The sequence below is a fragment of the Sturnira hondurensis genome, unplaced genomic scaffold, assembly GCF_014824575.4.
Source record: "Sturnira hondurensis isolate 20B ecotype Veracruz unplaced genomic scaffold, ASM1482457v3 Scaffold0000167, whole genome shotgun sequence".
In the NCBI taxonomy this organism is placed as follows: domain Eukaryota; kingdom Metazoa; phylum Chordata; class Mammalia; order Chiroptera; family Phyllostomidae; genus Sturnira; species Sturnira hondurensis.
In genome coordinates this window covers 7510910-7537566 of record NW_028072798.1, presented here as the reverse complement: position 1 = coordinate 7537566, position 26657 = coordinate 7510910, and the positions used below count along the sequence as shown (strand labels likewise).

Below are 26657 nucleotides of genomic sequence, written 5' to 3'. Positions count from 1 at the left end.
TCCAAAGTTTCCTTGGTGCCACAGGCTTGCTCATTTCAAAGTTGGCTATGTGCCTAAAGCCATCTAACAGGGTCCTGGAAATCAGTCTTTAATTAGCTGGGCCATCAGGTTCCATCAGCTCATTAACGTGTGGTGGGACAGAGCCACGGCAGTGCCTCCGACCAAAGGCTTACACAGACCTTCCAGACCATGAATCATCAGTCTTCCCTTCCGCTGGCCCCAGAGTCTCCCAGAAGCCAGCCTCACTGCCTCTGGACGGGGAACAGCTGTGTGGAGAGTGAGCCTAAGGGGGAGACGTGAAAACAATGAGCTTGTGAAGCGGAGGTACCGGGAGGAGGTTCCTCCCCAGGAAATCAGAGACAAAGACCGTTTCTCCGTGGGCCAGGCTCATGGACTTGGAAACAATAGCCCCACTCAAGAGACCAGAGGAAAGGGTGAGTGACAGCCTGGCCCCTCCCACTCCTGCCTGCAAAGCCTCCAGAGGACCCTGACGTCACAGCCACGGTATGGATCTCTGCACCCTCTCCTCGGGCCCGTCCAAGCTGCAGGGAGCTACCTTGGCCATAGCCTGCAGAAGGGGCACAGAGGCCAATTGGTTTAACCCCCTTTCCAGAAGATTCCACAGCCACTGGAAATCAAGATACTTTGTGGCATCCTGGCATCTGAAAGAAAAATCATAAATTGTGGTCTCAGACACAGGTCGTTGCTCTAGTTATACTTCAGTTGTTACGTCGGTTCCTCCTCGCATTCCATCTCAGCCTCCATAATGGTGGTTTTCCACTCACAAGGCGCGCCCTTCCTCCAGCCAACTGACTCCCTCGGTCGATGGCGGATGTCCAGGGTGGAGAAAACATCGTCAGCAGCAGAACAGAGAAGCAAACAGCAGTGCGGCTGGCCCCCACGCCGGCGGTCACCAACCCCTGGGCCAGTGACCTGGAAAGGAAGAAAAGTTAGACCAAGGTTTCTGAGAATCTATGGAGGTTGGTTTTTATTTTTAAAAATCTAATACCTAAAGAAAATAGGACACCATCCGCATAGCAAGGGGAGATGGACTCATCAGGATTTTGTGTTCCTACACAAGGTTATTTTAGATATTTTTAATCCCAAGAAGAAGTGCTGTAATAAACCGTTTCTCATTAGTTTCCAAAAGATGGCCGAGGAAGAGGGGGCTGAGATGTGTCTGATGAAGGGGAAGGAAAGGGGAGTAGCTTAGTGCTGGGGAAGGGGTGTCTCAGACCCACAGCCTGTCGGCCGGTCTTCTCAGGCTTCACTTTTATCTGATACCCTGTACTTCAGAGTGCATGCAGCTTTTTACATTTTGATTCCTTCTCATTTCTTACAAAAGCATGGGACTCACACACCACAAGGAGGCCGTCTGTGCCCTCCGACATCAGGCATGTGGACGGGTTTCCCTGCGGTGGGTTGTTTAGGCACCATGCCTCCCCAGCCTGACCCCGCCCTCGGGTGAACCCCAAATTTATCAGGCAGTCAACGCCCAGAAAGAGAAGGGAGGATAAGTGGCCGACACGGTACTTGAACCTGCGACCCTTGCCTCATCACAGGACAATGTTCGGCCCAGCTACAGACCACCGAATCCAACCTCTACTGGGTTACCCTCATCCCAGGCTCACTGTTTAGATCCTTCAAATATGAGGTTATTGAAACATCTATAAATTTATACTTCAATATGAACATTTCCTTTCTTAAGAGAATCCATGAGCACACACACACAGAGGCTGGATAATTTGCTCCCCAAATAAATAAGATAGAAACCACAGCAAGGAGCTGAGGTTTGGCCTAGATGGATCATACTAATGAAAGGTCTATTCACTACATTCTGATGAAGTACAGGAAGAAGCATCTTTAACTTTTTCCCTTGGGTGCAGAGTAGTAAGCTTTGTTAATATTGACATTTATTTTCAAAGATTTTTGCTAACACTGTGTTGTCGGCTCTGAGTGATCTCAGCTCTCTGTCTGCGGATCATCCACATTAGGAAAGGACATCTAGAGACTGGGGAGGTAGTTTTGAGAGTAGCTCACGGAGCCTAAGCCGGCAGGTGAGCAACAGTGCGCACAGGCAGCAGGCTCTCACCTGACGCGCAGGGACCACCAGCCCAGGTGGCCGCCGGAGAGCTGGCAGCTCTCGAGTTCACCGGGTTCCAGAGAGACCTCACCCGAGGCATGAGTCAGTCACGTTCCTCCCCGTTAGCTCTGTTTACAAGATGCCAAGAGTGAGAGAGCCCGAGGACAGTGGGTGAGCATTTGGCCCCTCTGGGCTCATGGACGGCCCTGGTGCCAGGGCACCTGCTTCACCCTCTACCCAGGGCTCGTTCCCACAACTCTCCAATGAGGAGGCAGAGGGTTCCTTCAGTGCCCTCCCGGCTTTGTGCGGCAGGTGGTGAAAGGAACCCAGGGAAGTGTGGGCTGCCGCTGGGAGGGAGCTGAATGCAGGCTCTGCTGACAGTGCGGCTCTAACTCCCTGTCTAAGGTACACCCGGGGCCTCCCACGGTCTGGGGCTAGTAACACTCCACTGGCTCTAGGTCTCTTGCTTTTTTTTAAATAAATGTGACCATGTTTAAAAAAATTAATGCGTTCAGTAGGTATTCTGAAATAACACCCAGTAGGCATGGGTGTTGTTTCAGATGTTGCGTGTGCTTTTCAATCGTGGAAATCACCAGGTATGTAAGTGAAAGTATCTGTCTCCCTTCAGAAGAGGAACTGTGTGCTCAAATGCCCTGAGGGCATCCTAAATAGAATGCGCCCAGTGAAGCATTTGCTACAAACTCTTTCTCTAAAGAAGGGAAAGAGGAGTGTGCATTGACGTGCTGCACCCGGACCTGAGACCGCCCCAAGGCTGTCAGCAGCATTTCTAAGGGTGACCAGATTTTGTCCGCAGGTGAACATCTTCCTGAACAGAGGCTATTGTCATAGCTGAAAACTCGCTTAACTGGGTAAACAGAAGAATAATCCGTCATCAAATCAGAAAATACCCAAGTACTTAGGAGCAATTTATTTAAAGCGTTTAGGCAGTTTATGTTGGTGAAGCCATCCTGTGTCACTCTGTCACTCATCCCCTCGCCATTGGAGATTTCATTAGAATTCTTTCGTCACCACTTAGACCACTGTGTGCCTACAGACGGGCTGTGGCGCTACGTCCAGGAGACGCAGGGTGTGAGAGGAGGGTTGTGAGGTCTGAGGGACAGGCCCACTCCGGACCTCGCCTCACTTGGCTCCCCAGTGGACGGCGCTGGGTGCCGATGGCCATTTCCTCCACTGGGTGCCCCCCACGGCTCCCCAGGTCCTTCCTCGACACGGTGGGATGCATTCTAGGCAAGAGTTGGTAAATAATGTCTCACGAAACAATCAGCAACCAGAAATCTCTTGATTCCAAAATCTGGCTCATCATTCTCTGCTTGCTGGCACGTCTTCATCTTCCCCCTTCAGAACTGCCTAGCCGTGCTGTTTCCCTGAGCCTTTTCCCGCAGACTCACACATTCCCGTTTGTTTACCCTGAGCGATCTTACACCGAGCATTTGCTGCTAGCCGTGTTCCATAGATAAGAACTGCTGGGTAGTAAACGCCGTGGGTGAATGTACCATTAGTGCGTGTACACGGGGATTTGACCAGGTCATCTTTCTTTGTCTCCTGGGGCCAGAAAAACAAGCTGGTGGTTAGTGAGCCCCTCCTACCCAGCTCCACCTGCACCCAGGACTTCTAAGTTGCACCTCCAGCCCACACATTCTCCTGAACTCCCCACTCATGGATCCAATTAGCCGCTCCATATTTTTGACTTAGCTGTGCAACAGGCTATCGAGCTGAATACAAGCACCAATTCCCTGCCCCAACCTCCAGCACGTACACACGCACCACCTTTCTTCTCGCAAGCTTTCCCATTTCAGTAGTATTCTCTCTCCCCTTCTGTCTTCTTGGGGGAAAACCTTACACTCGTGCTTGACCCTGTATCCAATCTGCCCACAGTTTTTGCCATTTCTGCCTTCCAAATCTATCCAGAGCTCCCCACCAAAGCCCACCTGCAGCCGTGCCTTCCTGGCTAAGCCCCCACATCTCTCAGGCGGATCGCTGAAATAACCCCCGACCTGCTTCCCTGCTTGCTGCTTTCATCCTTGTCCCCAAGGGTCTCTTCTGAACCTGCCATCCATGGGGCTGTCTTACAAGGTGTCTTTGTCACCTTGTGTCACTCCCCAGCCCAAAGTCTCCAGTGGTTGCCCTGTCTCTGAGAATAATAGTCAGAGCTCTCCAACGGCCTTCAGGGGCTTCTGCCTCCCAGACCCCCATTAACCGTCCAACCCCATCTTCTGTTTCTTTGCCCTCCGCCCTCCTTCAGCCCCCCACCCTCTTCACCGCCCCTCAAACAAACGAAGCGCAGTGTGGCCTCTGGGCCTGGGAAGCCCAACTCCCCCGGTGGCCACACGGCCTGCTTTTCTCTTCTAATCCCAGACGTCTGCTTCGATGCACCTCATCCATAAGGCACTCCCAGTTCGCTGATCCTCTCTTTAAACTGTGACCCCATCTCCTCTCTGCTTTTTATTCTCCGTCCCACGTGTCACCGCCTGAAACACCATACAGTTCACTCTATCAGGGGTGATGGTCCTAGTCTTGTGGGTGAGCAGAGGCTTCCGCTCACTGCCGCGTCCCCAGCACCTACAGTAGTCTGGCACAAAGGGGCTTTCCACGAACGCTCCATAGACCAGTTAATAGCTGAGCAAGTGCATTGGACTTGATCCTAGTTTGCAGGAGAATGTGATGGAGTAAGGTGAGGAGAACAGCAGCTTAGAGCTGCAACCAGGAAGACCTCGACCACCCTACTGTGGAGTCGGGGCGGTAAGTGCAGGCGGGAAACCACGGGCGGGGGCTGAGCCAGCAGTGCCCAGGGAGCTGAAGTCAGGGTGGCAGAAACCAGCTTTCAGACTGCGAATGATGCTGAAAGAAGAATTGTGCTCTTCATCGTTAGCCTCTTTGTCGTCGTGCTGAATGCGCTCGGTGGTGTCATTGGGCTGTGGACAAGTTACCACGGGGTGGAACGGCGGGACCCGTTTTCAAGACGGGTCTAAAACCTGTGGAGTCCGGAGCGAGGTGTGAAATGCCTGCGTGTGAGATCGCTAATGACGCATCGTGAGCGCCCATCGCCTGGAGTATGGGCACGTTCCCTGCAATCCGCACACAGCCACACTGAAATGATGTGGGTAGAGTAGTATCGAAAACACAAAGTTGGCAAAATGTATCTTCCGAGGCCAACTTGCTAGAAATACGAAGAATAAATACTCGCCTGCTTTGCCTGGTGGAACAGGGAGACTTCGGCACCCCCTTACTTACCCCCTCCTCACTTTTTACTGAGACGGATTAACAAGAAAACCCACTCAGCACCAACAATTACTGTGTTTTGTCTAAAACGTTTAGTATATGTATCATTATTCTAAAAAGCAATTTTGTTTTTGCAGTACAACCGGTACCAGCACTATGGCGCGGAGGAGTACGTGCTACGCATGGGGGGCGTGCTGTGCCCCCGCCCGGGCTGCGGGGCCGGGCTGCTGCCGGAGCCAGAGCAGAGGGACGTCACCTGCGAAGGGGGCGACGGCCTGGGCTGCGGGGTGAGTCGGCCGCACCGGGTGTGCGGTCTGTGTGTGTGTGTTTGTTTCGGCAAACCCGCTGGGATGACGCGTGTGCTTCTTCATTTTTCGCCCGGACTCAGACGTTTGAACTGATATATAAGAAAATCTATTTAAAAACTCTTGTATAGGATTTGGATTCCAGGTGTGCTGGATGATCGATGGTAGATAGATTTCTTCTTTAGAAGGGAGGGAAGAGCGTCTGCTCCGGTTCATTGTCATTGTGTTGAAGGCGTTGCCGGTCTCTAGACCAGCGTTTTAAACTTTTCTCCCAGTGCCCGGCTGACTCAGAGCAGAAATGCGTGGTTCCTTCTAAGTGGGCCTTAAGTAGGTGGGCAGGAAGGGGAAGCAGAATTTCCCAACAGCGATGTCTTAGCAATGTTGTTTGCCTAAGTATTTCAAGGAATAAAATGGAGATCGATGCGGAAAACATGAAATGCTATTGTGTCATAAAAATCATTTTAAATGGAGATGAGCAAAACTAATGGAGCCTCTTCAGGAGGCAGAATAGGAACCGTGGAAAAGGTCTGTGCTAAGAGGCCCGCCAGTGTGNGAAATGCGTGGTTCCTTCTAAGTGGGCCTTAAGTAGGTGGGCAGGAAGGGGAAGCAGAATTTCCCAACAGCGATGTCTTAGCAATGTTGTTTGCCTAAGTATTTCAAGGAATAAAATGGAGATCGATGCGGAAAACATGAAATGCTATTGTGTCATAAAAATCACTTTAAATGGAGATGAGCAAAACTAATGGAGCCTCTTCAGGAGGCAGAATAGGAACCGTGGAAAAGGTCTGTGCTAAGAAGCCCGCCGGTGTGGCCTCGCCGCCTGCCACCCCCCCGCCCCCGCCCCATCTCTGGCTGCGAGCTCACAGCAAAGGGCAAGGGATGTGCACTAAGAGGCCAAGGGCTTACTGAATTATAAATTGAGATGACGAATGGATAATAATCCTGACATTAAATTTCATGCAGGCTGGAAAAGGAGGACAGTGTATGTGCTTATAAAATGCTATAGAATTTGGAGGGGATGCCATTTCTTTTAAAACAGCTGCGTCATGGGGGGCTTGTGACAAAGTGAGGGATGGTAGCAAGGGTGGATTACGCAGGCCCCATTCAGAGCACTGTGAGTCACCTGTGCACCAGGTAGCACCCATCATCCCTGCAAAGGTGCCCATCTGTCGTGCGGTGGGGCTCACAAAGCCCGGGGCTGAGCGACAGCCGAGCAAGGGACAGCTGAAAAATAATGAGATACCGTGACCTGTGGGAGGAAATACCTCTGGGCTGGTAATCATGGTTGCGTCAACATGAGAACTCAAGGAGTGTGAGCTCTTCCTAGCAATTATGGAAATCGAACCAGTCTCCGCATCAGTGGTCATCATCGCCTGTAGAGTCTGGGCCGAGGGGGTGTGGCCTCAGCAGGCAGCCATACCCTGGGGGCAGAAAGCTAGCGAACATCTTCTTGCTGAAAGAGTTATGGAGTCTCCAAATAATGGCCAAACGGTGTGCTTCTGCCTGCGAATTGCCCACTGCCCACTCTTTAGGGAGTGAATTGCCTCACTCTGTAAAGCTGGTTAAGATCTTAACTTTGTCCATGTGGTGGGGAGATTTTTGGCCCACCTTCAGGTGCTCACCTGGCTTTAAAGAATTCTGAAGGTTTGACGTCCTTTTTAACTGTCGACCTCCTTTATCTCCCCTTCTTCACACAACGTGACACTGTAAGTAAGTAACACAATATTTAAGCTCCAAATCATGAGAAATTTCTTGGGAAGTGAATTCAATTGGTTTTATATCTTTGAATTAAGAGAATTTGGGGACAAACCTTACCTAAAGGCAGGTTGCTGTCTTTAATGTGTTTCTTCATCCTTTGGAAATTCTAGGTAATAGGTTGTATTTTACTTTGATTTGTCTGCTTTGTTGTTGTGAGTGGTGTGCCTGCTAGTTTGTACATTGCTTTTCTATTGTTGAGTAGCAACTGACCCCCAGTTTCAAGCATTTCATGAACGAACATGTGTTGTTGCGTAGCATTTCCAAGGGTCTGGGATCCGTGAGCGACGCAGGGGGGTGGTTCTGGCTCAGAGGCCGTGCCGATCGGGGCTTGTGGGGGAGGGGCAAGTTTTCTGTGCTTATCCTTCTTACTGATCTAGTAAGCAAACTGACATGAACAGATTAACAGGAGAAAATACTCACATTTAATTGTGTGTATGCAGAGTTTCCATAAGAATATGAGACCCGAGGATAAGTCAGGACATTGAAGCTCTTTTGCCGCCCTGAGCGACGGAGCAAGACGAGAATCATTTGGGGCTCCAGAGGGGAGGAAGGGAATTTAGTAAGGGCGTGTTGGCTGGGCCGGCGTTAACCCTGGGACAGAGGGGACCTTGGCCAGATGGGTCCTCCCAGTCACACCTAGTCCGTATCGAACTATGGATTTCTGTGCCAGCACCTCCCTTTCTGGGCCAGAACTCCTATCCAAATTCTTTTCAGCATTTATAGGAAAGTCAATGGTTCCTACTGAGTCTTTGAGTCTTAAAAATAACCCACTTAAAATAATATTTCAAAGAGGCTTATTTGGAGTACAAACTCTACTGCCCTCTGGTAGCAGACTGTCAGCCAGAAAGACCTCAGTTTCTCCTGGCTGTTGGCGGGAGGCCACAGTTTCTCACCATGTGGCCCTGGTCTTAGGCTGTTTGTCCCCAGGACAGCAGCTCACTTGCCTGGGGGAAGCTGTCCCGGAGAGGGGAGCGAAGCCACACGCTGCCCCATCTGCTTCACTACAGCGGAATCGAGGTACTAGGTCCAGCCCACCCTCAAGGGGGCGGGAATTAGGGCCCAACTTGAAGGAAAGAGTATCAAGGAATTCACAGAGAAATTTCAAACCAGCGCAGTTCACAATTTGAAAAGGTTGGAAGAAAGAACAAGGAGAAGGGATTTTCTGAAAGACGCACTGACCTGCACACCGTCTCTTTCCTGCCTCCCTGGGCTGCCCCACCCACTCACGCTTTTCCGTCAGTTCCCACTGCTCTGCTTCTCAACAGCGAGACGTGGACCTCTTTGTCCCCCTTTCCTCCTCAGCTTTCACGGAGGGTGTGAACCCAACCAGGAAGGCTTTGGGGACTCTCCAGTCGTTAAAAGGAGAGTGGGCTGGGTGCCTTTAAGTTCAAATCCTGACTCCACCAACTACTCGTGATCTAATGTTTGTACCTCTGTTTGCTCACCTCTAAATGGCATAAGACTAACATGAATATTAAATGACATGATAGATGTAAAATGCTTAGAACGGCCTCTGGCATTAAATGTATATTTATTTAATCAGAAGCTTGATGTTTATCAAAAGCTTACCCAAAAGGCCTAATATTCAAGGAGAATTAAATTCATTGCTGTTGTATATAGTTTCCGTCCAAAGGAACAGACTTCAGCATGTTGGTTGCCTTTGGCTTCTTCACAATCGGTGCTGAGGTTGGTATCGGTGAGTCTCTTGTCCCAGCACCTGGTGACATCCTTTGGAAAGTCAGGTCGCATGATCCTGTGCTCTGTTCTATCACGGGGCTCAGCCGTTACTGGGAGAGTGGTGTGTGTTAGCCAATAAATGCAGGCCGGATTTCTATTTAAGTAGTAGTGTAGGTCCGTCTAGGGAAGGTCTGATAGACGTGATGGTTTCAGCAAATCTATTATTATAATGAAGACTTATTTGAGATTAAGTGCCACCTCCCAGGATTGGTGGAAAACAGCACTTGATCCTCAGACAAGTGGAAGTGTGACAGTCATTTTGTGTCTTTGTATTTCTGTCCTCAGCTTTTGGATTCTGGTCTCTATTAAATTCATGTTTTGGGGGTTCAACATTCACTGAATGAATGAATGAATCTTAATGTTGAGCAATATGAAGGCACGACCACTTTCACTTTCAACAATTTGCTATCATTCATCCAATATTAGAATTTCTTACCTTGCCTCAACAAGAACCTCTTCAAAAAATATTTCAAAACCTGCATATAGTTATACCACATAGTGTTTTACTTGCACACACAATACGTAAATCAGCATGCCAAAGTATACTCAGTGCAGAGGTCCACAAAAGGTCAGTTAGGGACCTGCAAATACATAAAAATCTGAGTTTAGGTGCCTTATAAAAGGCTACCCAGCCAAGTAAAGAATTCTGTGCATTCTGATATGTGAAATTCTACATCTTGGGAGCAATGAGGTTTTAGTTTTGACACAACACAGACTAGTTTTACATTGATAGACGGAATTCAGTGGAGAACATGTTTGGGGATCAAGGAGCCAGACCTCACTGTCCGCCAGCCTTTGACCGTATTTTTCCTACTACTCATAAAAACATTAATTGACTTCCTGAGGAATTCATGTTAAGCATTATTCTTTTCTCTGGCCTTATTGCTGTTCATCAGAACTATCTCAGTAACTTTTATGACTCCAAAGTAAATGTTGACATGTTTAATACTAGAAAACAGCAACAAAATATGGAATACATTATACCCCCCAACAAGGAAATTCAGAAAGCTGTGGCCATCAAACTTTATGAATTTTCTATAAATAAAGCATCTTTGTCTTATGTGGTGGTATTTTGGGATATCATATGTCTGAGACATAATTTCTTTAAAAAATACTGGTAACTGGATGAAGAGTTTTCTGTTTTAAATTAGAAATCCAAGAACAAGATTTAACTACAAAAAAAAGGAAAAAATACACATTTACATGAAAACCAAAAATTTTTTAGAAACCATATTTCTAGCCATTACTCACGGAACAAAATAGCATTTCTTAAGGGCTTTGATAGCCACTCCCTGGTTGAGTGAACACAGTGAGAAGCTCCAGCCACTGAGGAACCACCGGAGGCTGGCGTCGGGGCCCTCGCACGAGGCCTCCTAACAAGTTAGTATTTTGCATTGTTTTTCTTGAAAAGGGTCTGAAAAGTTTTAGAACCTAAAGTTACAAAGTCCCCATCACAACGCACACAAGTATGGGGCACAGTGTACTGTGTGCAAAGACATTTTTTATTGAAAATGGTGACTTTGAACTACTTACAACAATAAGATATCATTGAAAATTTTAGCTCAGTGAGAATCATTTTCAGCCCTTATAAAGGAAAGGAGTTGATAAAGACAAATAGAGATACTTGGTCTGTCACTCACAGATATAACTCATTAGTGAGTTAAAAAATTAATAGATAGGAAGTCTGTTTTTTCACTCTGTGGAGCTCAGAAATAGGAAGCAAGCACGTGGTCGATAGTTAATCACGAAAAACAAAATGGTTACTTTTCCTATTCTTTAAAGATATTTTAATTGTATAGATATACACAATTTCATTAAATTACATGAAGTATTTAGAAAACTATATTGACTTCTCCCTTTTCTTAAAAAAACCTATAGATTAAAATCTAGACTCTGAATTGAGGTGGTTTACACTGTGATGCTTTCAAAGAGACACCGAAAAGGACAGCACTTTCTGTGACGAGCAGCACAGGTGTGCAAGCGCTAGGCAAGCACTGGGCAGACCCTGCCTCGGGCCCCCGGCCTGTCCACCGCAGAAAGTGGAATCCTAGCTTGTTGACACACTACTTTTTGATATGCAAGATGTTATTTACCAAAAAGTATTTTAAAAACAAAGTTAATGTTATGAAATGTCAAAAAATGCGCACTCTGTGTATTTGACATGTGTCCAAAAATCTAATTTAAGCTCTAAAATTGGCTCATTTGCAGATTGGAAATAAGTCTCGCTAGACTTCCTGCACGTGAGACAGCTTGAAGTGCCAAGATAGAAAGACTTCTATTTATTTTAATTAGAGAAAGCATTCACCAAAGTACAGGTTGTGTACGCCATTCCCCTGGAAAACAGTCATCGGTGGGCAGTGTTCCTGGGAAGTGTTCTGTGGTCTGAAATAGAAGTATCTGTTTTCTAACAACACAGACCACTGATCATTCCACTAGTCTTTAGCTAATGTTGGTCAAAATAAAGGGAAATATGAAGTAATTATACTCTTTCAAAGTGGTGAGCACCATGTCTTTGAACGATGTGTTAGGAAGTCAGCTCCGTGGCAGCTGAGTGGAGAGTCTGCAGGGGAAAGGGGAGCACGGAACAGACCATCTCAGAAGGCAGACTTCTGCTGAAGGCGACACGGTCTCTGTACGTCTGTTTAGACCCTGCGTTTACTTCAGTGGAGGGCTGCGCTATCCAGTATGGCAGCCACTCACCACCATGTTTGGTTCCTTGGTCACAGTAGCCACGTTTCAAGTGCCCACTGGCCACACGTGGCTCCCAGCTTCGGACTGGACAGTTCAGAAGAGCACATTTTCATCATAGTCACAGAAAGCTCTATAGGACAGCACAAATCTGGAGAGAGACCGGGACATTGCCCGAAGGAGTGGCGTTTGCAAACTCAGCTTCGTGACGCTCACACACAAACATTTGACCTCTTCGGTTCTAGTTAAAAAGCAACATCTTTCCGTAAATTAAAGCGGTTATCTAAGTATAAAGACAGTACAGACCTGTGTTTTGAAAGCGAGCCTCCTGCAGCCCAGGCTCCATCGCCAGGTGAAGGGTTGGAGGGTTGGAGGGGAGCAGAGAGGCTGTCGGGGGTCCAGGGTCAACTGGCCGGACACACCGGTGAAGCTCAGTGTGTTCTGTAGGCGTTCACCCTTCCCGTGTGCAAGCATGCATCTTGCCTGAACAATAGCACAGCGGCTTTCCTAACTCTCTAGAGCAGGGGGTCACACTCATTGTCACCAGGGGCCACATCAGCCTCGAGGTGGCCCTTCAAAGGGCCGAGTGTAGCTTTAGGACTGTGTACATGGAACTGCTCCCTAACCGGGGGCAAGGAGCTCGGCACTGCCGCCAGGTAGAAACCAGGCGCCCGCCCGGATAAAACACGGTGGAGGGTGGACTCGGCCCGCGGATCCTGTGTTCACACCTGTGCTTTAGGGCAAGAACTGCCTCGTGTGCTGCGTCTTATACGACGGGTGTGTCATGGAACAACTGGGGCAAGAAACCACGGGCCCCTGTTTCCTGCGTGCAAGGTGCTGACCGGCGAGCCTGGGGCGGGCAGGGTATCCCAGCCCAGGACCCACGACGTTTCCCTCTGTGGAGAGAGCTGATTGTGTATGTATATGGTTTAGTTGCATGCTATGCATTTATGAGATGACATGTTTTAGCGAAATCTGCTCGTTTCTGAAACTGCTATTGACGTGTAATTTGACCAGCGGCAGATCCACAGAGAAGATCAGATGAACCTTTACAACCATGTGCAGTTCACAACTCGTTTTCAAACAGGTCCTGTAAGGGAACAGGAGAGGCCGTTTAACCGCGTAGAACAAATGGCATTACAGCGCATGAACATTCTCACACAGTAGGTGTCTGTACTCGTTAATCTCATGTCAACTGGGCCACCGCCCACGTGACGATGACAAAGGAGCCGTGGGGATTGGATCTTTCTCCTTGTTCTGTGCGCCGTCAGGACTTGCTCAGCATGCTGACTGGAAGGAGCAGAATGAGGGGCCACCGCAGCTGTGACTGCCCCTGGGGGGCACTCTCCCAGGACTGGAGTCCCCCTGCCTGGCCTTCTGTGTGGTGTCTCTCTTCATCGTCCTTCCCACGGTCCATCGGTAGCTCTAGGGGACACAGAGCTGGGCTCCATCTTATTATGTCAACTGCCCCCCAACTCTTTCTCGGGTTTTCTAACCTCAGGCGGTTGCAGCCTCTTTCCGACTCACCTCTGGCGCTCTATTCTCCGTAGGACAGCAACCCCCTTGGGGAACTGGGCCCTCCTATACACTCGTCTAGGTCATGGCTTCCATCTTGCCTTTCGTGTTGCCGTTCGTCCTGCCTTCCGTCCTGCCTTCCATCACCTTCTTGGTGTGCTGGGCTTTCTTGCTTTCCCCTCACACCGCCTTTAGGAAGTGGCCCCGTGGACCTGGCTTGTTCATTCTGGCTCATTTGTTACAGGCCTGGGTTCTCATCTCGTCTGGACTCTGGGTCACGGGGCAGGGTCATCAGAGTGGGTTCTTTGTTCTCTCCTTCCCCACCCTCTTTTACTATTTATTTTATTGTGGAAATATATATATATATATATCACAGTTTTCCACTTATAATCATTTCATTGAGTACATTAATGACATTAAGTACATTCATAATGTTGTATAATCAACACCACTATCTATTTCCAAAATTTTGATCACCCCACACAGAAACTCTGGACCCATTTACAATGGTGGTAACTAGCTCTCCATCCCCTCCAGCCCCTGGTAACCTCTAACCTCCCTTCTGTCTCTATGAGTTTGCCTGTTCTAGGAATTTCATACACATGGAACCATAGAGCCTCTATCTTTGCGTCTGGGTTATTCGCTGGGTGCAATGTTTCCAAGGCTCGCCCACGCTGGAGCTCTCTCCCATTTTCTGTTACATCGTATCAGCCGGAGCAGCCCGCACCAGCCCTTCCTCCCCGAGGGCCGGGAGCCCCACGGGCTCTCCGACTGTAGTCACGCCTATGTAATAAAAAGCCTTAGACTCACCGTAAGTTGCATTTCCGCTCTCAAGTCATTACAAATGCCTTATCTCAAAAAGTCGATTTTTTGAGTCATTCCATCTCCTCCCTCTGTCCCCTGAAACCCGGCCCTTTGCTGCGTACCTCCATGCACTTGGTGTGAGACCCCAAAGGCAGCGGTGTGGCTCCCCAGTTTCCCAGGGGCCCATCACGTCCACCCCACGGCGCTGAGTCTTTGTTCATCTTGAGCTGAGGTGACAGCAACCCAGCAACAGCTGGCCACTCATTCCATCCTCAGAGCCCTGAGAAGTGCCTGCTTCGTCCAAGTCCACAGTTATTTTTTAATTCCAGCGCTTAAAGTGAGTTGTGCCTCAAGTAAAAATAACCTAACCCTCTATTAGCCCCTGTAAGGCTCCAGCCTCATCCCAGCGTGGTCGCGGCAGACCACACGGAGCTCCTGTCCTGGTGCGGGCGGCAAAACCTGGAGCCAGCTCCTGCAGTAAAACAGTGATGGGGTCCAGCCGGGAGTATGTACCTAAGGGACACACTGCAAAGATTCGTCAAGGCGTTCGCAGAGGATATTCTTTGTAACACTATCTTGTAATAGATAAAAAATTGGAAACAACCCAGTTTTCAATAATATGATAGTGTCAGACACACTTTTCACATATCTATCCAGTGAAACACAATACCCTGTTTAAAAGAATAAGGTCATTCTGTGTGTTACATAAAAGTTTTAGTGTATAGAATTGAGTGAAAGAGCAAGAAAGAAAATCAAGGGTCATAGACATGTAAGATATTTTCTGGAGAGAACTAAAGAAGCTCGTTGCCAGAGGATAGAGACAGTGGGAATGTAGGGAAGAGAGCTGTTACTTCTCTGTTTATAACTTTCAATGATGTTGGCGCTTTCTAAACACACAGATACATTCTACTTTTTAAAACATAAGGGATTACCCTAGTCTATGAGATACTCTTTAAATCAAACTTCCTGTGTGTAACAGCTAGTAATGTTACTTGTTAAAAATAAAAAGCAGGGCAGCCGGTCATTAAATGAGGTGGAGTTTCCCACCACTTCAGACTAGAGTGTCTCTGAGGCCAGACCGGGGGCAGGGAACAGGCTTTCCTACCGGCGGAGCCCACGGGCGGGAGGGTGCAGTCCCACGCTGGCTTCGCCCAGGAAGGAGCGAGAGACACGGGTGGTCGCCTTGCACCCCCTCGGGCATCTGGCTTGCACGGCACACAAGCTCCTGTCACACCTGCTCAGCTGAATGACACATTTGACGAAAACAGAAGTGAAGTCTGCTAGGAAATTGAATTTGTGTTCTCGGAATGAGTCCTACGAAACCTGTCACCAAAGGCACGAACAGCTGAATGCAAACCCGTGGGTTCCCGTTTCGGTCCAATTTGTAGTTGAAAGCAGCAGTTCTCAACCTTTCCCGTCCCGTGCACACATCCACTAGTCACTAAACTTCCCCAGCACGCCGAAAATATGTTGTTTTGCTGCTCTGACAAAAAATAGGCAGAATTTTGATCCAGTCACATGGACGGCTCTTGTGTTGGCTGTTGTCATTTTTTTATTTGACAGTCTAAGGGGACAGAGGTCAGTGGCCCTGACTAAACAGTCAGGTACTAAATACTTGAAAAATTCTTGTGGCACACCGGTTGAACCTCGGTGGTTTAAGTCACATCTAAATTATAGGAAAATATATTCCAATGGTACTTTGCACCTACCTGTATCCTGGGAACTATATTCTTGCCGTGTATTTTATTGGTGGTTTTTGTTTATCTTCCTGTTTTGTTTAGACCTATTTTCAATGAACTGTAGAGTTTGGAGTGGCCCAGACGAAGCAAGCACTCGGCACAGAGCAACTCGTTTCTCATTGCTGGTCAGACATCCCAGCAGAAGAGACTAAGTCCATAAATGATGGCGTCGGCTATCCTGGGAGGGAACGGGCTCTTCCTGTAAAGGCTAGTGGCTCCCAGGGCTGGCGGCATCCAGGGTCTGTAGTGGATCAGAAACCATGCAGTCCGCCTCCCTCCTTTCCTTGCTCTGCATTTCAATAGCCCCGGACTCTGCCACGCGACCTGCTCAAACCCTCTGTCCTGCCAGGGATGGGTGAAGCCTGGGACTGCAAGCTGAAGGCTCTCAGGCGAGTCCAGCCTGGCCCAGCCTGTTCCCAGCTCCCGGCTCCCTCCTCCCCCTCGGGATAGGAGGCCCATCAGAGGCACACCTGGCAGAGCCCCTGAGCCGCCAGCACAGGCCTTTGTCCTCCTGTCCATCTTAAAGTTTGCCTCGGGGGTAGAGAGGAAGATGATTTGTTCAAGTTACTTTTATATAAGAATTTTTTTCAAGGAGAAGGGAAAAATCAAGATCAGGAAGACTACAAGCCCATAGGTCAGGTGCAGGCCAAACGTGCACACTTGTCCCTCTGCCCACCCTTGAACCAGGGCCAGAAGCGGGAAGCAAGCGGCGCCCTTGCAGAGCCAGACAGGGAGCTGCCCGGTGGGCTGAGGGAGTCACCTGTTGGGTGCGCCCATGGCTGCACTTCCGGCACGAAAGCTGCCCTCCGCCCTGTGGAAGAAGCCGCCCGGAAAGCCCATCTGTTGCTGCCCCTCATCAATCTGATCAAGAAAGACACGCCGTTGTCCCTGACTCACGCTCTCCGCCAAGCCGCGTGGGGGTCACCTGGCAGCTGCAGCAGTCTCAGAATTTAATGTCGCGTGACTTTTCTTCCAGTTCCGCTCGAGGTATTTCTGGTAGACAGGTCCTTAATTCAAGGGAAGTCAGGACGAGCTATTCCTGCCACCGCCCCACGGTCAGCGCCTACCCCCTCACTGAACCCCACCTCTCCAGCACACGTGTTCCTGTGGATGAACGTGGAGCCCGTCCCGTGCGCAGGCCTGCGTGCTGGTCCCGCCTGATTATTTGGAGGAAACAATAAAAGCAGACATACTGAGTCTAGTCAATGTCCAAGTTAGCCTTTTGCAGAAATTCGATGGAATTTTACTTGTGGGCTTTTTAAACAATGTGGTGCTTGGGATGGATCCTCCCAGAGGAGAAGACACTCCGACATCGCCCCTGGACGTTCACGTCAGTAGTTCCTCATGTACACGGGGAGCCGGCGGCCGAGCTGGGTCCGGAAGGTGGGCGCCCTGGGAGGGGAAGAAATGCCCAACAGACGCCTCTCCTCAGAGACAGGGCCAGGCCTTGGCAAAGCAGTGTTGTGTTACCACGAAGTGCAGGAGACTCTTCATCAATGCGAACACTTATCGGGAGGACTAGGGACCGAAGACCTTTGTGAGACCCAGTCTACGGACCCACCCTTCCCCCCCTGCACCCCCCTTCCTGGTGAGCTGTGTGGAAGCGCTTCCCGTCCTGAACGCAGCAGATGGTTGAAAGGTCTCTCAGCTGGTGTTTGGAGGCCACATCGCTGTGTGTGTCGTTGGTTGGTTGGTCGAGAGAAACTGAAGATCATTTTTCGTAAGAGCTCCAAAAAGCACTAAACATTAGGAATAAGCAGCGGTTTAGGTAAAACACTGGCTTTGAGTATTCTGAATGTTATTTTAAATGTCACTGATGCCAGCAGGGACACAAATTGCCCTGGGACGCTAAGACAATGCCCAGCGTGAAGGCTGCTCAGAAGGCTGCTCGCCTTCCCGGTAGGAGCAGGACCGCTTGGTGCGAGCACAGGCCCCAGGCCCCGCCACCGCCCCGCCGGGCCAGCTGCTGTCAGGTCCCCGTGAGAGTGCGTTCCCCGCTTTGGGAGGGGGCCCTGACTGGTGATGGTGTGGGGAGAGCCAGGTCCTCGGCCCTGGACCGCACTGCTCTGCCAGTCTGCTGCACAGCCGTCCTGGGGTTGGGCTGCGTGTCACGGGGGAGAATCCGGTTCCTCTTTGCTCCTTCAAAGGGAATTGAGCTTTCTGCTCTTTCGGCCAACATCTCCCCACTAATACACAACCATCGTCTTGAAAGTGACCAAAGGAATACATTCACTAATGACTTTGGGCAGATGACAAGCGAAGAGCCACTTGATTGACAAGGACTTTCTCGTGGAGGACAAAATAGCCTGCAGATTCTATCCCATAATATTTCTCCTGTCCTCATGTCTCTCCAGCTAAATGGGTTGCGGTGCCCTTTGTCGCATTACTGAGGCGTCAGCTCCATGGCATGTGGCCGGGGCCCCAGGCAGCAGGGGCCGAACTAGATGGGAACTGATGGCTCATAAAAGTCTTCAGTGGAGGCGGGTGTGCTGCCCCACAGAGGCTCCGGTGGCCTCCTCTCGGTGGCTCCGGGGACTCGGTGCCATGTCCACACCTCATCCAGGACTAGAGGGGCAGGGAGAGGAGGGCGCGCCCCTCCTTCAGGCCAGATCTGGACGTGGACCAAAGCACTGCACTCGCATGCCTGGGAGAGAAGTGAGCTCCACGGCCACATGGCTGCTCCTGGGCAGTGAGTGACACGTGTCCGGGCACAGTTATAACCAAGGGGGGAGGGGATGGTGGCGGGGGGCAGGTCAGTCTCTCCCCCGTCTGCCACATGTCCCCTCGCTCCAATACCAGCCTCAGGTCTTTGTATTTTCATGCACAAAACATCTCTTCTGAGCAGAATGCTGCTGCTTCACCTCTAACAGGACTGGGTGCTTGCTCCGTGAGCTCTTCTTTAAACAATAATGAGTTTCACTTTCGTGCGTGGCAGCATGAAAATGAGGCCTCCAACCTCCAGCGGTTCCCAGGCCATCGTGTTCGCCCCTTCATTAAAGGCGTCGCCACAGCAACCTCCTGAACTCGTGCAGACAGCTAGCATTCCGTGTAGCCACACACTGAGAAAAGACGTACCATTCCAGAAAATTCCCTAGTTGGGCTGCAGTTTTCACCTGCCGATCTCTTTGTTCTAAGTGCGCACACGGATGCACTGCTTAGCTGGGTGGAGCCGCAAACGCAGACTGCAGCTTCCAGAGTTATGGGCCAAGCGTGAGATGCCCACAGAGCCCCGGGAGTCTTGCCTTTGTTCTGCCGCAGTCGTTAGAAATCCCACTGTTTCCAGCAGCTCAGCTGTTTTAACAAGAAACATTCGTGGGGGTGATTAACTTAATATCTCCTTCCTCATATTTAAAATAAGTCGGCAAGGCCGATAAGGAAAGGCCATTTATTTATTCCGTGTGCGCTGGTCGACTGTCTGTGCCCTGCCCTGTTAGAGGGGGCCCACGGAGGTCGTGACACTGTGCAGCGCTCTGGGAGCACGTGACCTAACTGGAAGACGTGACTCACGTGCATGAAATGGCATGCCCGTGTGGGCAGCCCGGGATCACGCCAGAGAACGTGCCACAGAAATACAGAGGAGTTAACTCTTATCTGGCTCCCACCTCCTGGTGAACATTGCTCGTGGGAACTTGGGCGGCATTGCTTGTTTACCCACCGCTAACCTCCCACCCCCGTTCATCCTCGGCCCCGCTGGGGTGAGCAGCTGCTGCATGCTGTTCGCTTCGGCATCCTCGGCGTCGCCCAGGGGCAGACACACAGGTCACTGTCTGTTGGATGACACGGCCAGAGGAGAAGGCTGTGAAGAATAGAGAGGGGGCCTGAGAGGATGGAAAATGGTTGCCCAGCGGGGACTGGCCATGTCCCAGGAGTAAGACTGCGCCCCAGAGTCAGGGAGAAAAGCTGGGGGCTGCGCACCCCTGAGCAGGGCCTGGGGAGGAACCGCAGCTCCCAGGGACCCTTTCATGCCAACTAGAGGATTCTGGACTTTATCCCGAAGACAGGGTGACCAGGAAGGGGCTTTTCGGCAAAGTCACATGATTGGGTCTTTTGGGAAGAACAATTCCGTGTCAGTGCAGAGTGTGCGTGGAAGGGGAAGTCACTGAAATCACTGTCAAGAAGCAAACTGAGGCTCACGAACATTCTTCTTCCAAGAGTGTATTTGCGCAATCGTCCACCCCAATCAGGCAACACCAAACCCAAAGGGGTGGGGGGTCTCCGCAGGCAGGGGTTGCGGGAGGTTTCCGTGGAGAAGATGGCGCAGCAAAGCACTGAAATCACCTGATTGGCCACAGCACAGGCGGTTGCCTTACCCAGTAAAACCTACCGGCTGCTTGCGATTGGTGGGCCTTAAATTTCATTTTCTCTGATTGGAGGCAGGGACTCCGGGCCACATCCGTCTGCCCGGTGACCCCCCCTGTCTAATTACTTCAGCGTCACCCGGACCATTCTAACCAGTATCTCTAATGAACACAACCCTCCTGACAATCTTGCAAGCAGACATTACCATTTATCTTTTTTCCTCTTACAAGTTTTTCAGAAATTATTTGGGGGATTCTAGTTTTGCCCTATGAATTTCAGGTCGACAGCTTGGGGCTGTGGAAACTTTAAACCACTCTTAGTTTATAGATCGTTTAGAAATTGATTGACTTCACAACCACTTTTGGTATAACATTCAGTAGATAAGCATGTAATGGTAATGTCAGGTACATTATCTTGTATTATTTACCTTTCTTCATTATGGAACACAACTTACAGCCACTTATTTTTATGCAAAAATAGATGCTAAATATGTAACAGGCATCCATATGAACTATTTCTCCTTCCTCAATGTCGGCCATGGTACCCAGTGCCCAGATCCCCGTCTCCGAGGGTCTCGCATTCCCAAGGCCCCCACTAGGGGCAGCGTCTCCAGCTGGTGACTGTAAAAGCTTTTGTAACAAGTCACAAAAGGGCAGCAGGTGACAGGGGGACTGACCCAGCCGCCCTCGCTACCCGGGTGTGTCAGTGCCCGACGCCCCAAAGCCTCCCCCACACAACAAGGCATATGTGTGTGTACATGTGCGTGTGCACACAACCCCCCCAAAGGTAAACAAATGCAAACATTCTCCCCTTTTGAGCCTCATTTGGATCCCACCAGGTTCCCTGCTGACGGGGTCTCCCAGGGGCCTCCCCCCTAGGAGGCTCACACAGCTGGTTGCCCCTGTAACCAGGTCATTCGGATGTGGGCGCGCATATGGGGTTCCTCGGTGGCCTCACTCGGGGCTGGCGTGATGACTTCTCAGGCTAGCCGCAGCCGAGTCAGCAGCGTGTCGTTCGCTGATGAGTGCCAGGTTCTGTTTGAAGCGATAACCTATCCTGCAGGTGGCTGGAGAATGAAATTGAAATCTGATGTGTTGGAATCGTCGGGGAGATTTAAGGGTCGTTGTTAGAAAGACAACGGTTGAAGCCCTTCAGCAATTGGTCTGTTCTCTGCAAAGAAGTATGGAGACAGTCCTAAGTGGTGTCAGCGACAGGCCAAGAGGCTGCCCCTGCTCCTGCTGGACCTGACAGGGAACCGGTAGCCTCAGACCATGGAAAGGGCACTTTCCTCACTCACTGTGTGTGACTCTCAGACAAGGGTGCCTGGTACAGTCGTAGGATACACAGTCATAGTGTACACAGTCGTAGGGTACAGGGGGCGCATTTCCCTGGACAATCTGGAGCAGATCTTGGGGGAGAATGTGACTTTTACATTGAAAGAGACTCGTGAGCCTTCAAATAATGTCTAACCTCAGCACCCTGATTTTGGGCTGAGACGGCAGACACTTGAGAGCATCCCTCCTCGGTCGCCTACTGTCCACAAACACCCGTCACGGAAAGGTTGGGAGTGTAACTTAGGTGACGGCACGAAACTCATCTGCAGTGAACAACCTGTGAGGAATGTCAGATAAAATACCAAGGCAAAGGTTTTGAAAGTGCTCCTTACGTAAGAAGCTCTTTGTCACTCCTCTGTTCCCACAGTGCGCCTGATGGGTTCTCCCTGCTCTAGGGCTCAAGTCCATGTCTCTGCGTTGTTTCGTTCCTGCATCAGGCATGTGGACATGGTCCCGGAGGGTTAACGTGGATAATTAGCAAATGTTCTTTCCCTTCATCATCAAAATGTGAGCAATGGAACCTCCACTTCCTAAATATGACGTATTAAAGCACATTTGACCTTGGCAGAGTTTTCCAGCTAGAAATAAAAATCAGTTGCGCCAATAATTTTTGTATATGCATCTGGATTTAGAAAGTGTTACGTATGCCTTATTTTGCGGAAGGCAGCGTATAGGACACAGTCTTTCAAAGCAACCTCACTTAAACTGAGCTGTCTTTATTGTATAAATCAGTGGACACTTGGCTCAAAGATGGAGGTTTAGATGTTTTATTACTTAAACCTGAAATGGTGTGAACTGTGAGAGAAGCCAGTCTTCTCTCTGCCCCAGAGCTCCGAGGCCACAGGTAAGCTACTTAATGTCCGCCATACTTGTTTCCTGAGCTGCAAAACCAGGTCTCTTTCCTCTCAGACACTCTGGGCTCCCTTGCATGCTCTTCTGATGTTACCAGAGTGGACTGACCAGCTTGTGACCTGCCAGTCATGCACCCAGGGACAGGTCACCCATGGTGATGCGTCCTTGAGTCAACCTCCCCGTCCTGGTGGCCTCACCTTCCCCGTGTCTGCCTTAAACCGCCCTTCCTCAGATCTGACGGCGGAAGGGGAGTGGGGTGCTGCTGTGCATTCCGTGGGGGCAGGAAGGCACCTGGACCGGGGGGAGCGACCCCTCTCGTGGCCCGTGGTTGTGGCGTGTGCGCCACCCTGACACGTGACAGCTATTCTAAATAACAGCCTCCCGCATGAACAGAATTAGAACAGGCATTTTCCTGTCCACACTGAAATAACCATTTAAATAAAGCAGAGCAGGGTTCCTGCCTCCCGAGGGAGCACGTGGAGCCCAGCAAACCGCTGCGTTCTCCCCGGGCACACAGTGGGGGCTTTTACGGAAGGCCTTACATACTTGGCTTATGTTTTTGTCACCTGTGCTTTGATTTTCAAGTATCTCCACCCGGCCTCCTATCCTCACCTAGAACTTCGTCTAGTCATTAAGAGGACGAGTCACCTCTCCCTGGGTAATTAGACCACCTCCCGAGGCGGAGTTTAATTACCTTACGACAGGAAGTGCCTCGGTGTCCAAGCTCAGACATTTCCCGCTGGGGTCCAAATGCCGTTGGTCTGGCAGCGACTTTTTATGCCACGTTCTTGACGGGTCCCAGGTGCAAAGACGCCGGTGTGCTGGTGCGCCGTGGGGTGAGCTGTGCGTTACCCAGGTGGGGCCCACCTGGACTGGGCCCCGAGGCCACCTGCGGCCCCAGCTGAGAGGAGCCCCAGAGCCCTGCTGTGGTCTCCAGGGTCTCTCCTCAGAGGGGGATTGGGGGTCCCATCTTATTTCCCAGGCACGTTGGGGTGCTAGTGGGTACGAGTGAAGGGTTCAAGGGTGCTCACCTCTTGTAAAGGGCTAGGAATCCACCTTCCTTAAATGGGGTGCAGGGCACAGAGTGCCTGGAGGGGACAGGAGGCCACACTGCGTTCCCATGGCTGTCTGTGCCCTCAGCTCCAGGAATCGAGCTTCTTTCTCACATCAATATGTGTCTGCCCCCGGCACTTTTGCTGGAATTCATTAGTAAACAGAAAGGCGAAACTAGGCGATATCAATGAGAAGAAAGTCCTGTCCCGAAATGAGGTAAATTGCTAAGTGCAGTCACAAACAGGAAATCTCAAAGCTACAATCTCACTTGAACGGGGGTGGTTTCTGTGTATGTCTGTCTGTCCTTCCACTCCCCAGCCAGGCACAAGCCTGTAGTAGGAGAAGCACTTTGAGGAAATAAAACATTTTCTGGAACACTGTCTCCAATTAGGAGAAGTTATTCAAAGTAACTCCAAGTCTTTAGGACTAATTAGAGGGGGAATGTTTAAAAAGCAGTATTTTGTTAAGGGATTGGCAACACCCGAGATGACCTAGAGAAAGGCCATGGGCCCAGGTGAGGGCTCCGCAGCCACAGGCTCAGTGACCCCACAGGGAAAGAGAGTCTAACTCCCTGGAGGCCAGTCTCATAAAAAAGCCCAGAGAGCTGGGGCAAATGGAGGTGGGGAGGGGGTTCCTGAGTGGCAACGGCTTAGTCTACCTAGGAATGCTGGGCTGTAAATGAGGGAGAAAGCTCACCGCAGTAATACGAGCTTAGGAAGAGGAGTATGGCGTGCTCTGTGAGCTTGTGTCAGCGTAACATCCCCACTGTCCTACTGTCCCCACCGTCCCCACCAAAGCAGATTTCAGAAGGTGACCCTTGTGGGCAAATGGAGTAAAAAATTGCCCCCCATCCCACTCCTCAGGCAGACAGAGGCCAGCAAATGGCGTCTTGCTGTGAAGGCAAAGGCATCCCTTCCCCCTGTGGGCACCTCCTTGGGGGGGGCACCCTCAGTTTCCAAGCCCACTGGGCCCAATTCTCTGTGCAGGGCACAGAGTGTGCACTGCCCACAAGACCCTGATGCCAAGTTCATAGTCAGTGCTTACTATTTGTGGGTGAATGAATGAATGAATGAATGATGTACAATTACATCAGAGCCCCCCTACCCCACCCCCGTGGCAGTTACCCCTGCGTTTATATTTTATTTTGGGCCGTCAGTGGGACCTCTAGTGGTCACTGGCAGAGAAAGAAGGGGGAGCGAGCGGGGGGTGGGGGGGGTGAGGAGGTAAGGGAGGCGGAAACAGCAGCCACAGGAACAGCCATGTGACCGTTTTAATACTTGACTGTGTGTGAGGAACTCTGTGCCCATTGTTCTGGTCAGCAGAGTGAGATGCCACCGCCCANGTGAATGAATGAATGAATGAATGAATGATGTACAATTACATCAGAGTCCCCCTACCCCACCCCCGTGGCAGTTACCCCTGCCCCAAAATATTTTATTTTGGGCCATCAGCGGGACCTCTAGTGGTCACTGGCAGAGAAAGAAGGGGGAGCGAGCGGGGGCGGGGGGTGAGGAGGTAAGGGAGGCGGAAACAGCAGCCACAGGAACAGCCATGTGACCGTTTTAATACTTGACTGTGTGTGAGGAACTCTGTGCCCATTGTTCTGGTCAGCAGAGTGAGATGCCACCGCCCAACCCAAGTGCAGCTCGAAAGCAGCTGGAACATACTGGATGTGTGTGTATGAGTATGTGTGCATGTATATGTGCACGTGTGTATGCACACATGTGTGAGCATGTGTGCCATGTGTACGTGTATGTGTGTGATCCTTTCATTATAGTGACCTGGGGTCTTTAGGAGACACATAGCACTAAGTGGTATGTGTGTGAAGACAACTTTTGGCCCTGTCTAGTGTGGCTCAGTGGATGGAGTGCTGGTCTGTGAACCAAAGGGTCACTGGTCCGATTCTCAGTCAGGGCACATGCCTGGGTTACAGGCCAGATTCCCAGTGGGGGTGCGTAAGAGGCAACCATACACTGATGTTTCTCTCCCACCCTTTCTCTCTTCTTTCCCCTCTCTCTGAAAATAAATAAATTTTTTTTTTTTTAAGAAAGCTTTGAGTGGCAGGCAACTTAAAACCTTCTCTGTTGTCTGTCTGGGCCATCAATACAATTAGGTTAATATTTTGGGTACCTATATTAATAATAATAGTAAGATAGCATGTTGCTTTCAGAATTACTTTAACTAATTATTGTATTGATTCTATCTATAAGCCATCCTGCAGCCAATTAATACACAAAGCATCTTCGACACCTGCAATTAGAACACATATTGTCAGGTTAAAACACAAAACCTTTTCTGGGGCAATGCATTGGATGTAACCATTTATTTCCATATTTTTTTATTATTATTTTTTTATTTATTTACCTTTAGAAGGGAAGGGGAGAGGGAGAGAAACATCAATGTATGGTTGCCTTTTGTGCGTCCCCTGCTGGGAGTTGGCCTGCAGGGAACCGGCCTGCAACCCAGGCATGTGCCCTGACTGGGAATCAAACCGCGATCCTCTGGTTCGCAGGCGTGTGCTCAATCCACTGAGCTACACCAGCCAGGGCCTTTATTTCCATATTATAGACAAGATTGCAGGTGTTTAGAAATGCCCAGTCCTGGTGGGTGACCTTGTCTTCCCCCGTACTTCAATATTTAACATTTGGGAAGCATGTCTCTTCCTGGCTCCTGAGAGTCTCAACTAAACTTCTGCATTTGCTTTCTGAACATCTTCCTTTGTCTGGTTTCATAATAGCGCATCTCCCAGATTCGTTTTCTGGCGGGGGCCATATTACTGTGGTATTTTCACACTGTTTCCTCTCCAAAGTATCCTTCACCAGTCAGTTCGTGGTTTAATCTTCATTGCATCTTTGTTTAATCTTTCAGAGGCACATTCAGGTCCTTTAAATCAGGTGCCTGAAATGCAAACAAAATTTTGAAGAATGGGAACAATTACTGAGGTTCCCAGGGCCGGAATTTTATTTCAGAAGTCCTCATAGCCTTCAGCTTTCCTATTGATTTTACCTTGCGGCGCCGTCCTCAGGTTTATTGCCCCCTCGGACCACCTTTCTCAAGGCCTTGGCTGTTGGGCAGGGACACCTCACTGGAGACGCAGTGACACGCAGTCCCTGGCCACTTCGGTAAACTCAGTGCTTGCTGAAGTTTGCGTCACAGCAGATGCGCGTTGAGTGTACAACAGCAATACAATGAAAGTGCCCCATGCTGTGGGAAATAGATGAGGAATGTTTCCAAAAACCGGGCTCGAAAA

The 26657-nt window shown here is 50.1% G+C and overlaps 1 protein-coding gene across 1 annotated transcript in view; it reads left to right on the top strand.

Moving 5' to 3' along the window:
* Positions 1 to 26657, top strand: part of PRKN (parkin RBR E3 ubiquitin protein ligase) — an 851421-nt gene that overhangs the window by 727664 nt on the left and 97100 nt on the right. Inside the window, exon 9 of the mRNA XM_037059502.1 lies at positions 5461 to 5610. Coding sequence (XP_036915397.1) covers positions 5461 to 5610 — 150 coding nt within the window. The remainder of the gene's footprint in view (positions 1 to 5460; positions 5611 to 26657) is intronic.